At 40.9% G+C, this 14861-nt stretch overlaps 1 protein-coding gene across 3 annotated transcripts in view; it reads left to right on the top strand.

The window, feature by feature from the left end:
• Window positions 1-14861, top strand: part of slco2b1 (solute carrier organic anion transporter family, member 2B1) — a 54372-nt gene that overhangs the window by 9071 nt on the left and 30440 nt on the right. For all 3 annotated transcript variants that reach the window (XM_041801797.1, XM_041801798.1, XM_041801799.1), the window contains exons 5-7: window positions 30-254; window positions 4220-4318; window positions 8909-9039. In XM_041801797.1, coding sequence (XP_041657731.1) covers window positions 30-254; window positions 4220-4318; window positions 8909-9039 — 455 coding nt within the window. The remainder of the gene's footprint in view (window positions 1-29; window positions 255-4219; window positions 4319-8908; window positions 9040-14861) is intronic.

Raw genomic sequence — 14861 nt, forward strand, 5'->3', positions numbered from 1 at the left:
ACGCCCTCTTCTCCTCTGTTTCCTGACAGTGTCCGGTGATAACAGCTCTGGCCTCTGCCAATCAGAGAGCACCTTCCTCACTTCATCGTCCAATCAGAGCTGCAGCCAGCAGGAGAGCCCCGCCCAGAAGGTGGTGTATCCTTTGCTAATGCTGGGTCAGCTGCTGCTGGGGATCGGAGCCGTTCCCATCCAGCCGTTCGGCATCTCATACATCGACGACTACGCCAGCAAGAAGAACTCGCCGCTCTACCTCGGTACGAGATCCTTCTGTTGTTATAAATCAGTCCTGTGCCTACAGCTCTCCCTCCATACAGGCCCCTCATGGTTGAATGACACAGTCCAGTCCCTACGGCTGATTTGACAAACTTTTAAAGGCCAAAATTAACAAGCAACAGCTGACCAATGGCTACCAGTTAGACGTTAGTTCCTCACTAGCTTCCTGAAACTTTGACCATTTTTGTGTTCCTTCTTCTAAACAGTCCTTTTTAAAACTAGTTCAGGGGTGTCAAACTCAGTCACAGCAGGGGCCGGAGTCTGAATTTGGGTCTAACCTCAGGGCCTAACAGGGTCAACATTTAACCATTTACTGTCAACCTAAATGATTTTGAGATTTAAAGGTCAACATGATAAGTTAAAAACTCAAAATCTGAGATAAATAGTCAAACTTACAAGTTTTAAAGGTAAAAACATGACATTTACAGTCAAAATTATGTTTTTAAAAGGCAAAATATGAGATAGAATTCTGAAACCATGATTTTTATGCCAAAATATGAAAAAAAATTCAAAATCATAAGTTTTAAAGGTAAAAAAAAATGGTAAAGGTACATTTCATACATTTTACTTTTTCCAAAGGTAAAAAGTAAAATGTATGAGATGTAAAGGTAAAAAATATGAAATAAAAAGTCAACGCCATAATTTTTAGTCATAACTGTGAGATGAAAAATTGAAAATATAAAGAAAACACAAATTTCTCCTACGTTCCTGACTTTTTATCAAATGATTTTTACTGTTTCCTTTTCTAATTTTTATGACTCAGTGAGGATGTTATTAATCATCCAGGTTTAGTTTACATTTTTATACTGGAGGAAATCTGCAGACCTCATACTGGTGGGACAGTTCTAAAAAAATATCACATGATCTGGTGGGCCGGGTTTACCTGCCCCATGGGCCGGATTTGGGCCCCAGGCCTTGAGTTTGACAACCCTGAAGTAGTTGGTGCGGTGGTGGCCGCTCCTTGCCAATGAGATAAAACCCTCCTCTGTGATAACAGAAGTTCTTCCTTGGCACGAAAGGTTTATTTAGTAAGCAGATCTTTTGTTGTCTTTATCTTGAACCCACATTACGAGGGTAAAGCCAATCATTAACTGAAATAAAACAATAAAATCTGCTGACAGATCTTATCAATAAAACATGACCTCCCATCAAGCTCCATCTGAATTCGTCTTATTGCACTTGTTACTGATTTATCTGCAGACAGACAGAATCCTTTTTTTATCCTTGTTACTTTACTGTCAGTAAAGCTGCAGGCTAACACCAGTCTGTGGAATCTGAAGCATCTCTGCTCACATAACAAACCAGTTTTTATTTTGATCATTTCCTGGAAATCATGTGACGCTGAACATTATCCTCACTCAGGTGTTTGGTTTCTGCTCTTTAACGCACAAACCCTTCCTGGTTTCTAGTCAGCCTGAAATCTTGAGACCGTAAAATAAGACAGCACTGTTGTCTTTTTTCACTGATATCTGCCTGCAAAGGCGTTCAGCCCACAGAAACACACTCCATTTGTATGCACATTTCCAACAGTGAGTTTTGCAAACCCTTTTAACTCAAAGGCAGGGTTGGTAATGTTGTCCAGATAAGCATTTTCTTGTGTTGGTTCTTTATTTTCTGATGGGTTTAAAAAAACAGGAACCAAAAAGTTTCCCATCCCTCCATAGCTGCTGTTAAGGCCAGATGTATGTTTACAGGTAACTACAGGTACGTGGATGCATGATGGGGACCACATGTCTCTGAGGCCTCAGAGTCTGCCATCATGGAGGGTTCTGCTCCAGACTACTGTCCCATAAAAGGAAGGTTTAATCACCCCTGTAACGTTGTGGCGTTCATTTTTGCTGCCCCCTCTGCATGGAATACTTTCCAGACTTATTTGAAACTGTCAGAACTCATTGGTACGGAGCCCGGGAGGTGACATTAACGTGTTTATTTTTTTAACATGCTCACACGAGATACTAAATCGCGCATGTTTTATTTGTATCTCGTGCGCACGAAGTAGTTTATACTTTATACATAAAATGCGCATGCAAGATACAGAGAAATTGTGCGCACAGGATATGAATAATATGCACATGTGAGATACTGAAACGGTTGCGCAAGATACTAAAATGTGAGATACTATTTGTATCACATGCGCTTGATTTCTCTGTACCTCACAGGCGCGTTTTGTTCGAATCTCGCTGGCGCATTTTAGTACCTTGTGCACGCGTTTGATTTGTACCTCGTGCGCACATTTTATTTGTATCTTGTGCATGCGTTATATTCGTATCTTGTGCAGGTTTTATTCGTATAGCAGTCTATACTAAATTGTCTATACTTTATGTATGTGTAAAACGCGCATGCGAGATACAGAGAAATCGCGTGCACGAGATACAAATAAAAAGCACACACGAGTTACGAATAAAACACATGCGCGAGATGCGCAAATTAAAAAAATAAACACGTTCATGTCATCTCCCAGGCTCCATACATTGGAAAACGTTCGCTCAGTCTTAAATGATAGACAACGCGAGACCATGGAACGGTGCCTGTGTTTTTGCCTGTGGGTTGTGGGGTATTGAAATGATACGGAAGAGTATTAGGGCCACTGAAAAAAAAAATTTTGAAGACAAATTTTTTTTTTCAATTGTGAGAAAAAAGTCAGAATTCTGAGATAAAAGTCAGAATTCTGACTTTATTCTTCAAATGAAAAAAAAACTCTCAAATGTTTTTTTTTCAGAATTCTGAGATTAAAGTCAGATTAACTCAGAATATACTCTTCCGTAAAATGAAGTATGAATTATGAAATGAAAAATGAATTATGTATGAGACATAACTCTGTGTGGCTCTGGAAGTAGAGTCAGTCAGTCACATAGAGTCAAGTCTGAGGAAAAATGGCATCAGACTAAAGATGAAAAGGTCCAAAACAAAAAGGTCTCAAGTCTGAGGAAAATGTCTCAGTTCTCAAGAAAAAAGGCAAAGGTCTTAAAAAAACTGTCAGGTCAGGGTCTCAGGTTTTGGGAAAAAGGGCATCAGACTGCAGATGAAAAGGTCTCAGAAAAAAGATGTCAGATCTGAGGAAAATGTCTCAGTTGTCAGGAAAAAAGGCGTAGGACTTCAGACCAACGGGTGTCAGAAAAAAAGGTGTGAGCCTGTAGCTCTGCAAAAACTGCTATTTAGAGTTGAATGTTTGTCGCCTTGAATAAAAGTGTCTGCTAAACGATGTTATAACATTGTAAAGTGTGTTGACCATACTCTGAGACTTTCTTTTTTCCTGAGACCTTTTTGGCTGATGTCAGAAACCATATTTCCTGAAACCTTTTAGTCTGATGTTTTGGGGGAGTTTTTTCACAGAAGATTGACCCCCTTTCTTTCCTGAGACATGACGCCTTTTTTCCTGGGAGGTTTTCATCCGAGTCTGATGCCTTTTTGTCTGAGACCTTTTCATCTGAAGTCTGTTTTTGTCTGATGCATTTTATCTGAGATCTGATGCCTAGCTCTTAGACTTGAGCATGTCCTTAAATGGTCTTGCATTAGTTTGACACATCAGCTTGGCATGTCTTCAAAATAAATACATACATCAGTCCATCCTAAAGCTAATGAGGAGCTTAATCCACAAAATCACACAAAATCAATGAGGTCGTAATTGGGTAGACATTTTTTTGTTAATTGTCCTTGTTGAATGTTATGTATGTCTGTGTATATCGTCCCTTGAATTGTGTATGGAGCTGCTGTTTTAATGCAAAACAAACTTCAGATCTTGCTTCTGACAATAAAGTATCATCAAATCAAATCAAATAAATGCAACATGGATGCAAGATGGAGTCAAATTAGACGTCTGGCATATGGAAAGACACAAATATAATCCTTAGAAACCATGTGGCAGCAGATGAAGCCTGGATAATCTGAATCATGACTAAGGTTCCATCCTGGTTAACACGGCTCTCCTGCTGGTGTTTTCTTCCAGGCATCCTCCTGGCAGTAACCTCCATCGGCCCCGCCTTCGGCTTCATCACGGGCTCCATCATGCTGGGTTTTTATGTCGACTTCAACAAGTTATCCAAAGGTGAGGACCGCCGCTGTGACGATGATTCCCATCTGCACTCAGACACTCTGGTCAGGATCATTTATTAGCTTTATTTTGAAAAGGAGGGGAGGATTTCCTGTAAGAGGCACTTGGTGTTATTGTGTTAAAGCATGTGCTTGTGTTAGCATTAAAAGGTGACAAATGTCGGTCAAATCCTCAGAAAGAAAGCAGAGAGCAGCAGCAGAAGAAGACAGATATCTGACCTGGTGTTAAAACAAGGAAACAGTCGTCATTAACGCCGTTTCCTTTATTTAATGAGACGATAAGCAGCTGTGGCAGTTTCACTGCTTTAATCTGTTCAGATCACTGTTAACGTTTGGCTCTGAGGCTCTTTTGTGATGAATTGTGGCTCTTTTTTTGTCTTAAATTGAAATATTGAATTATTCCCCAGAAAGCCTTAAAAATGAAAACTTTGACCTCATGAATTACCCATTAATCATCACATTAATCCATTTGTTTCCCACACTTAGACAGTAGTTTTAATGGTCAAACTTAATTGTCAACCTTTATTTTTTTCTATTTCCATTGCCCTTATTTGTAATTTTTGTCCCTTTTTTTCCACATTTTTTTGATGCTTTTAATCCATTTCTGCTGCTTAAGGCCTGTTTTTACTACCTCTTGTAGCAATTTTTTGACCATTATTAACACTTTTTATCCAATTTTTGCCATTTTTCATCAGCTTTAGCCACTTTTATCTTGCTTCTTAGCAGGTTTTCTCCCATTTAAGCTGCCTTTTGCCATGAGATGCCATTTTCCCCACCTTTTTACAGCTTTTTTGTCCATTTTTGTCACTTTTCACACATTTTTGGCAGCTTTTTGAACACCTGTAACTCAGTTTTTGTGACTTTGCATCAGTGTTTGCCACTCTTACCCAGTTTTCTTCATTGTATGCCTATTTCGCCCCATTTCCCTCCATTTTTTGCTGCTTTTTATAAATTTCTGCTGCTTTTAGCATATTTTTTCCACCTCTTTTTACAACTTTTTGACCATTTTTGCATCACACTCTGCCATTTTTCATCATCTTTAGCCACTTTTATGCTGCTTCTTTGCCATTTTTTTCCCATTTAAGCTGCCTTTTACCATTAAATGCCATTTTCACCACCTTTTTACATTTTTTGCCACTTTCAATCCATTTCTGCTACTTTAAGGCTATTTTTACCACCTCTTGTAGCAACTTTTTGACCATTATTGCTACTTTTTATCCAGTTTTTACCATTTTTCATCAATTTCAGCAACTTTTATTCTGTGTCTCAGCAATTTTTCTCCCATTAAAGCTGCCTTTTGCCATTGGATGCCATTTTCCCCACCTTTTTACAGCTTTTTTGCCTGTTTTAGTCACTTTTCACACATTTTAGCAGCTTTTTGTCCACCTGTAACTTAGTTTTTGTGACTTTGCATCTATTTTTGCCACTTTTCACCCAGTTTTCTCCATGTATGCCTATTTCGCCCCATTCCCCTCATTTTTTGCCACTTTTTTGCCATATTTCACTTATTTTCACTTTCTACCTTAACCCATTTAGATTGTGGCTTTTGCAAAGGCATTTTTTTCAACAGTTGGACTCTTTGGTTGGGTAACGCTGGAGTGAAGAAGAGAGGAAATATCAAATCACACATTCATGGTTCTTATTTTTCTGGTCTTCAAACATCAGGTTTGTGATGCAGACAGATATCAGAGAGGTTTATGACCACGGGTCATTGACCTCCGTCCTTCCGACTGCTGGTTTTGGTTTTTAATTGCTTTACTGACTCATTCTGCTTTCGAGGCCTCCGTGTTTGTTCAGCAAGTTTTCTTTAAACCAATAATCCCTTCACACACTGGTGACCTCCTTTTCTGTGAGAAACAAGAGTGCAGCAGCTTTCAGCACTTTCCAGCTTTGCACCGGCTCCATTTTTCAGGACTGAAACAACAGGTTTCCTAATGACTGACTGGGTCGAGTCAGTTACTGTAAAACAGAACTTCCTAAAGTGTGAGCCAGAGGGGCTGAGGGCGGGCATAAACAGGAATGCTTCTAGGGTCGAGGGTCCCCAGCATCCCCACAGCGTGATGCTGCTGAGAAGCACCCCCACAGCATGATGCTGCTGAGAAGCATTCCCACAGTGTGATGCTGCCACCACCATTGATGTCAGAGTTTGGTTTAAGCTTTCTCTTTGCCGCTCTCCCATAAAGCTTTGAGTGCTGAAGAACCCGGCCAACTGTTGTTTGCAGTTTTATTCACTCGTCCCATTCTTGAACGCTCACGCTTTAGCAAATCAGCCAAGAGGATTAATACTCTCATATTCACAGACATGAGACTTTACAGTTTGTTGGTCTGATGTCACAGAGATGACTGATGCTTGACTTCCTGTGAAGGCTTATTCAAACAAAAACGTTTGTCCTTTCTCTACGCGGGGTGGAGGGTGGAGGAGAGTGATGGTGCAAGAAGGAGTGTTTGAGTTTACATCATGAAACAGTGTGTTCAGGAAGTGTGTGTATGTGTTTAAGCATGCATGTGTAATATGTATGTATAAGGTCTGAATATACAGGACTCCTCTGTCTCTAATGTCAGTTCTACTGTGAGGGGGGCTCTGACGGGGGGGCCGTTGAATAAAGACGAGGAATTAAACTGACTGACTCACGCTGCTGTTGGTGTAAACTCACTCTGTTGGTGTTTATTGTACTTCTAAGGTAGATGGGAGGGTCATTGTACTGCTAGGCTCTTTTCCCACAAGCACATTAGTCCAAGGATCTGTGAATGAGCATGTTTGTGAGTCAGTCCTTGAATCACTCAGGGATTATTTACTCATTTATCTTTAATGATATTCTGTTAATAAACCAGTTTTTATCGTTAAACCAGTTATTCATTGCTGCTAGAGTCATGTGACCCATAAAGAGCTGTGGTTGCTTTATTTTATTGATGATTTTCTGCAGAGAATTAGAAACTTCTCATGACTTGTTTCCCTCTCTAACTGCTCTAGAAAGCTTCAAAGTCTTACAGATGAAACATAGTTTTCATTTAATCCTAGAGGAGCCTCTATGGAGTCACTATTGTCGTAAAACTGCTTCGAGAGCATGCCTTTTTGATTCTGGCCTCAGATTTTTTTTTTGTGTGTGTTTCCGTTCAAAGCCGTGTTTGTGCTCTTAGCCTGTGGTTCTCAACATTGGGGTCGGGACCCCATTGGGGGTCGTGGGACACTGAGGGGGGGTCTCCAGATGCCTTAAAGAACTAGGAATATTTTTTCATTCACACTGTTGCCACTTTACACCAATTTTGCCAGATTTCAACCTGTTGTCATCACTTTTTTACCACCAATTTTGCCAACTTAAACACCTTTTAACCACTTAAAACCCATTTTTGTCCATTTTAAACCCTTTCCACCACTTTTTTTCTGCTTATTTTTGACACTTCTAAACTAAATCTTGCCATTCTGCCTATTGTTGGCTCTGTTGACCCATTATTTCCACTATTAACCCCACTTTACAACTTTTTACATTATATTTCTCAATTTAATGTGTCCATTTTTGCCAGTTTGAGCCATGTCCACCCATCTCTGCTGCAGCTAATCCTTTTTTGCCAATTTATGCCAATTTTTCACTCCATTTTAACAAATTTCCACCTATTTTTGCTACTTAAACACCATTTCAGCCACTTTTTTAACCCCCTTTACAGCTAAATATCCCAGTTTTTTCCACTTTAACCCCAATGGAGACGGCTTTCTAAAGATTTGAAAGCCATGCCCATGCAACTTTAACGGAGACATATTATAGACAAGCTGAAATTGGTCTCAGAGGTCCCCAAAACACGCCTGTGAAGTTTGTTGCTGAAAAAACACTCCAGTATAGGATTTTTGCACGTTTAAAACCCCCTCTATTTCAGCCCTTCTCAGAACAAGCCATTACTGTGTCTGTGGCTTTAAATGGTAATTAGTTGTCTGACTCCGCCCCTGACCACATACCCTCTCAGGAAAGGGATGCAGTACTCCTGGTACTACAGACACTTTTATCCAAAGTTTAGAACTTTCCTGGATTCAAACCATCAACCTCCCAGCCCGTAGTCAGCAGGGTAACCCATTGAGCTATCCGGCATCTCAGCTGGTGGTTGAGAGGATCAGTAGAGGACGGCCAACCAAACCTGGGGGCGGGTGCTTACGCCCCTGGTGAGGTCACCAGGAGCTAAATCTGAGAACGGCTTGTTTCAGCACACGTTTTCTGAAAGGTGGAGAAAGAGAGGGGGAGAGGGAATGGATTTTTCTGGTATTTGAGGGGATTGTGGACAGACCAGGGACACATATTTGTGTCAGAAAAGCCTGAAAAAGTCATTTTTGCATAATATGTCTCCTTTAAAACATGTTTCTTTGCCACTTCTGTTAAATGTGCCAGTGCATTAAAACGATTGGCTCCTCCAGTAACGTGTCACATAGAGGTAGGTTCGTAGAACGTAGGTAAACTCAGGGTTAAACAGCACGTGAATCTTCGACCTTGGTGCATTAACCGCTAAAGATCATGAGAGAGCAGATTTAGGATAACAGATGAGACTCTGACATGGTGCCTCAGTATTTCTATGTTTGATTCTTTCTTTTCTGTCTTCGTAGACCAGATCAATCTGAACCACAAGGACCTGCGCTGGGTGGGCGCCTGGTGGCTCGGCTTCCTGGTGGCGTCCTGCCTCCTCTTCCTCACCGCGCTGCCTTACCTCTTCTTCCCCAGAATCATGCCCAAAGAGGTGAGACCAAACACATCACACAGTCATCAGTGCGCTGAAACAGGCTGCTGGGATTGGAAGATGGAAAATGACATTTAACCCAATAATGGCTGGTAGAAGTAGATTAATGTAGGTCCTGTAGTTCTCTAAGCCGACACGCCAGATAGACAGGTTCTTATTTCCACTGTATTCATCTGGGAAGGGCAGGACTTTATAGTAAATTCTCGGAGGATGATTGGAGGAACTTCCTGTCTGTCACATTCTTCACGGGCCAATCAGAGCAACTAATCATGTGACGCAGTAGCACGTATGCACAGCTCTGCAGCAAACCTACCGGTAAACACTACCGCAGTTTAGGAACTGTGGAAGAGCAAAAACGTCATCTCAGCCAAGAGCAGCTCACAGCGCGGCGCTCTGATCTTGTTGTGATAAGAAATGTGGTCCAGTTCTGATTACACTGATGCTAAACCAATGCTACAGCCAAGCTAACTGCTCCAGCAGCTCTAATTTTATATCCACACTACATCCCTGACCCTTGACCCCCTGACCCCCTGACCCCGTAACTCTTGCAAACTCATGCTGAAGCACGTCAGCAGAAGGGCGGAAACATCTTTTGCCATGAAAAGCGCTCAGTGCTGTTTCTTGTAGTGTTGTACTCAAACCATACTGTCCGAGACCAAAACCTGCCCGAGACCAGAGTGCACTGAGTCCAAGACAAGACCAAGACTTTTGAGGGTCGAGACCGAGTCAAACTGAGACCAAGACAAGATCATAAAAATCATTTTTTAAAAACCATGACAAGGTTGAACAGTTAAAGAGCATTCTCTATTTGTTTTAGTTTTCTTTGAAATAAATTTAACAGACAAAAACAAGGAGTCTGAAACTTTCAAAGAACAAAATGCAAAAATCTCAAATCTTAACAGATTTGTTTAACTAATTTCTTGTAAAAAAAAAAAATAAAACGTATGTATTTAAAAGCCACTGACAAGTCCTGAATTATTTTAAAAATCTGAAAATGAGATGTTTATCTAGATTAGTCAGGTGAATGAGGCCTAAAGTAAGCATTCAGAGGTTTTTTACTAGAAATAAGACGGACTGATGTCTGAACTTTTGCAGGTGTAGCGATTTGTTGTTTTATTGTTTTAGTGCTTCTCCTTATTCTCACATGAATAAAGTCGAAGAATGGCGGACCAGTGCTGGTCTCCACCGGTCTTAAAGGAAAATCCCGGCCAGTCCGAGACCGAGACAAGACAGAGTAAAAATGCTCTTGAGTCCGAGACAAGGCCAAGACTTCCAAAATGTGGTCTTGAGACCGGTCTCAAGACCAGGACAGTGTTAATTTTGGCAGTTATTTTTAATTTTAGTCTTGTTCTTTAAATGAAATGCATTTTAGTTTTAGTCACATTTTAGCCATTTCTGTTCTTTTCAGTTTTAGTCCATAAAAAGTCTCACATTTTAGTCTTTACTTTTAGTCCAAGCATTTATTCTCTTGTCTAAATCTGGTATCAGGTATCATCTTAACGAAAACTAAACTTAATTTTTGTCATGGAAAAAACAGCTGTTGACGAATACTTTTATTCGATGAAATTAACACTGGACCAAGACCATTCTCGAGTATTACAGCACTGGTTTCTTGTTGTGTTGTATAAAGAAATGTGACCAAAGCTGGTAAAAACTCCTGCAAGTCGTCTGAAGTCATTTTTGAGTTTTCTACACATTATGAAAGCGTAGATTCTGAGCTTTCTAACGGTCCATCACACACCTTAATCTGAGCGTATTTTACAAAGATATGCTCATTTCAATGTTAACTTCTAGTTATCTATCTACCTATCTTCAGACAGGCCAGGTAATGGGCGTGAACAATAGAGCCACATTTACATAAAGCCCTCCCAAACCAAGCTTCTGAATCGGACTGGTGACGCTCATCAAAATATTCCCACAGGAAATCCACCTTCATCAAACTTTCACTGTGGAGTGATCCTGAAGTGTTCCCAAGTCTGTTGATAATTCTTGCCGCTTCTTCATCGTCTCTTCTACTTTTGCAGGGTGCATCTTGAGGCTTGTTGATAAAGGTGATAACTAGAAACAGCTGTAGTTACGTGCTGAGGGGGGGGTGGCCTTTGAGCCATGTGGTGTTTGTTATTGTTCATCTCAATGGGTGAACTGGGAACAATGGCAGACTGAGTGGCCAATTATCATCCAGCAGTTTCACTTTCCCCTCCCCTCAATCTCCCTGCAGAAACTCAGAAAACAGGGCATTTTAAAACACAAAATTAACGCTTTTAGATATCACATTTGTGTTACTTTTTTCATCAAATGAGTAGTTTAAATGTCGGACTTGCATAAAATGAGAAAAAAACAAAAAATGATCATTTTGAAGAAAACGACTTTGGATCCATTTTTCTCAACCACCAGAATGCCGACTCGCAGGAACTTTATCTGGCTTTGGTCACAAATGTGGTCCAGTTGAGATAAAACTGCTACTTTAACATGGAACATGGAAGTTGCTATTGGCTCACATTACTAAACCCCGCCTCCTTCTCCTCAAATGATACTGATTGGTCCAAACAGCGTGTGGGTCTCCACAGACATTGAGCTTAGTCAGATGGATTTGCCTGATGCCAGAAGGGAGTCTGACCTATCCATCAGCTCTACGAGGTTAGCAGTTGTCTGGCTTTGTTTCTTAAAGAGATGCTTCCCAATAGTTCATCCACTCGCTTTTAAAGAAACACGTTGGTCTTTACCTGGGACCCGAGAATTATGAATAACGGCCCCAGTGATGTTGCTTTGATTCTGTACAGGTTTCACTGATATAAAGGTCTTGCATCATTATTTGTGAGAACAAAAACACTCGATGTCGACTCTTCAGGATAAATGAGCCGTGAAATTTAAAACCAGAACAGAGTTTCATCACCTCATCCCTTCTGTTTGATTTCCATTCTGATTTGTTCTGACATGTCACTGGCATTGACCAATAAGAGCAGAGAGGGATCTGCACATGCAGAAGTCAAAAACATAAACAAGCCAGACAGCCAAAATGAAAGAGGCTCTGCAGGTTCACTGCAGGACTGGAACAGATCAGCCCTGGAGTTTCACGGTTCAGACCAGCACACTTTAGTTCACATCCCTTTACCTGAGTTTGGGCCTGTAGTTTTGGCTTTTCCTCTACACCGCGTTCCACATTATTATGCAAACAATGTTTTTCTCTGATTTTCTAAATATCAATGCAAATGACAGTCATAATATTTTTCAAGTCATCAGCAGTTAGAGTATAATTCAAATGTTTTTGAACAAACTTCATAATGATAACTATTATTTTTTTAAAAATAAAAACCTTAAAATGCACTTTTCCACATGTTCCACATTATTAAGCAGGCCACAGGATTCAGCAATATGGGAAAGAAAAAGGATCTCTGCTGCTGAAAAGTGTCAAATAGTGTAATGCCTTGGACAAGGAATGAAAAGATTCGATTTTTCAGGAAAAATTAAGCATGATCATCATACTGTGAAGAAATTAGTGTCTGATTCAGAGCACAGACGGGTTTGTGCAGATAAAGACATAATGAGGAAGGTTTCTGACAGACAGATTCATCAGATTAAGAGAGCAGATGCTAAAATGCCATTACAAAGCAGCAAACAGGTATTTGAAGCTGCTGGTGCCTCTGGAGTCCCACCAACCTCAAGGTGTAGGATCCTCCAGAGGCTTGCAGTCGTGTATAAACCTACTATTCAGCCCCCCCTAACCAATGCTCACAAGCAGAAACGGTTGCAGTGGGCCCACAAATACATGAAGACTCATTTTCAAACAGTCCTGTTGACTGATGAGTGCGTGCAACCCTGGATGGTCCAGATGGAGGAGTAGTGGATGGTTGGTGGATGGCCACCAAGTCCCAATGAGGCCGGGATGTCAACAAGGAGGGGGCGGAGTCATGTTTGGGCCGGAATCATGAGGAGAGAGCTGGTAGACCCTTTAGGGTCCCTGAAGGTGTGAAAATTACCTCAGCAAAGTATCTAGAGTTTCTGACTGACCACTTTCTTCCATGGTACAAAAAGAAGAACCGTGCCTTCTGTAGCAAAATTTTCTTCAAGCATGACAATGCTCCATCTCATGCTGCAAAGAATCCCTCTGTGTCATTGGCTGCTATGGGCATAAAAGGAGAGAAACTCATGGTGTGGCCCCCATCCTCCCCTGACCTTTAACCCTACTGAGAACCTTTGGAGCATCCTCAAGCTAAAGATCTATGAGGGTGGGAGGCAGTTCACATCAAAACAGCAGCTCTGGGAGGATATTCTGACATCCTGCAAAGAAATTCAAGCAGAAACTCTCCAAAAACTCACAAGTTCAATGGATGCAAGAATAGTGAAGGTGATATCAGAGAAGGGCTCCTATGTTAACATGGAACTTGTCCTGTTCAGATGTTTTTGATTGAAATAGCTTTGATTTCAGTAAATATGACCTCCTGATGCTGCAATTTCTACAAATGACCATTTTCAGTTCTTTACAACCTATAAAATGTTTTTAAAAAAAACTGTTGTGCTTAATAATGTGGAACAGTGCATTTTGAGTTTTTTTTTTTTTTTTTAATAATTTTTTTTCATTATGAAGTTTGTCCAAAAACATTTGAATTATGCTCTAATGGCTGATGACTTGAAAAATATTCTGACTGTCATTTGCATTAATATTTAGGAAAATCAGAGAAAAATATCATTCGCATAATAATGTGGAACATGGTCTATGACTGTCAGCAGGAAACAGTTTGAGGTGCTGCAGCTGCTGCAGGGGTGAATATTGCAATGCTTCACATTTAGTTCTTGTTTTTACAAAGTTCCTATCTGCCAGGAGCTTACTCGCTGGATTGATTCATCTGGTATGGCTAGCATACCTGAGTCATCTCCTCCTGGCCAGTTCCTTCGAATATTTTCTATTTTTTGCCACCAGCTTCTAAAACTTCACATTTTCATCACTATTTTTGCTTTGTTTTTATTATCCATCCTTTTTCTTTAAATCATCTTCTTGACTTTGGTCTTTTGGGTGGAGAGATTAGACAAACGTGGATGGATGGTCAAGAGATGCAGAAAGAGAGAGAGAGGGAGGGGAAGAGACAGGGCTGCAGAAAGAGCTGGAAGTTCAGAGAGGAAACAATACCCAAACAGTAACTGTTCATGCCTAAGTCCTTACAAATGCAAACTGTATGATACACTATGTTGCCAAAAGTATTCACTCACCCATCCAAATAACTGAAATCAGGTGTTCCAGTCACTTCCATGTCCACAGGTGTATAAAATCATCACCTAGGCATGCAGACTGTTTCTACAAACATTAGTGAAAGAATGGCTCGCTCTCAGGAGCTCAGTCAATTCCAGCGTGGTACTGTGATAGGATGCCACCTGTGCAACAAGTCCAGTGGTGAAATTTCCTGGCTCCTAAATATTCCACAGTCAACTGTCAGTGGTATTAGAACAAAGTGGAAGCCATTGGGAATGACAGCAACTCAGCCACCAAGTGGTAGGCCACATAAAATGACGGAGCGAGGTCGGCGGATGCTGAGGTCATAGTGCGCAGACGTGGCCAACTTTCTGCAGAGTCAATGGCTACAGACCTCCAAACTTCACGTGGCCTTCAGATTAGCTCAAGAACAGTGGTAGAGAGCTTCATGGAATGGGTTTCCATGGTAACAGCTGCATCCAAGACATACATCACCAAGTGCAATGCAAAGCGGATGCAGTGGTGTAAAGCACGCCGCCATTGGACTCTAGAGCAGTGGAGACACCTTCTCTGGAGTGACCAATCATGTTTCTCCATCTGGCAATCTGATGGATCAACTTGACTGGCCTGCACAGAG

The sequence above is a fragment of the Cheilinus undulatus genome, linkage group 12, assembly GCF_018320785.1.
Source record: "Cheilinus undulatus linkage group 12, ASM1832078v1, whole genome shotgun sequence".
Taxonomy (NCBI): domain Eukaryota; kingdom Metazoa; phylum Chordata; class Actinopteri; order Labriformes; family Labridae; genus Cheilinus; species Cheilinus undulatus.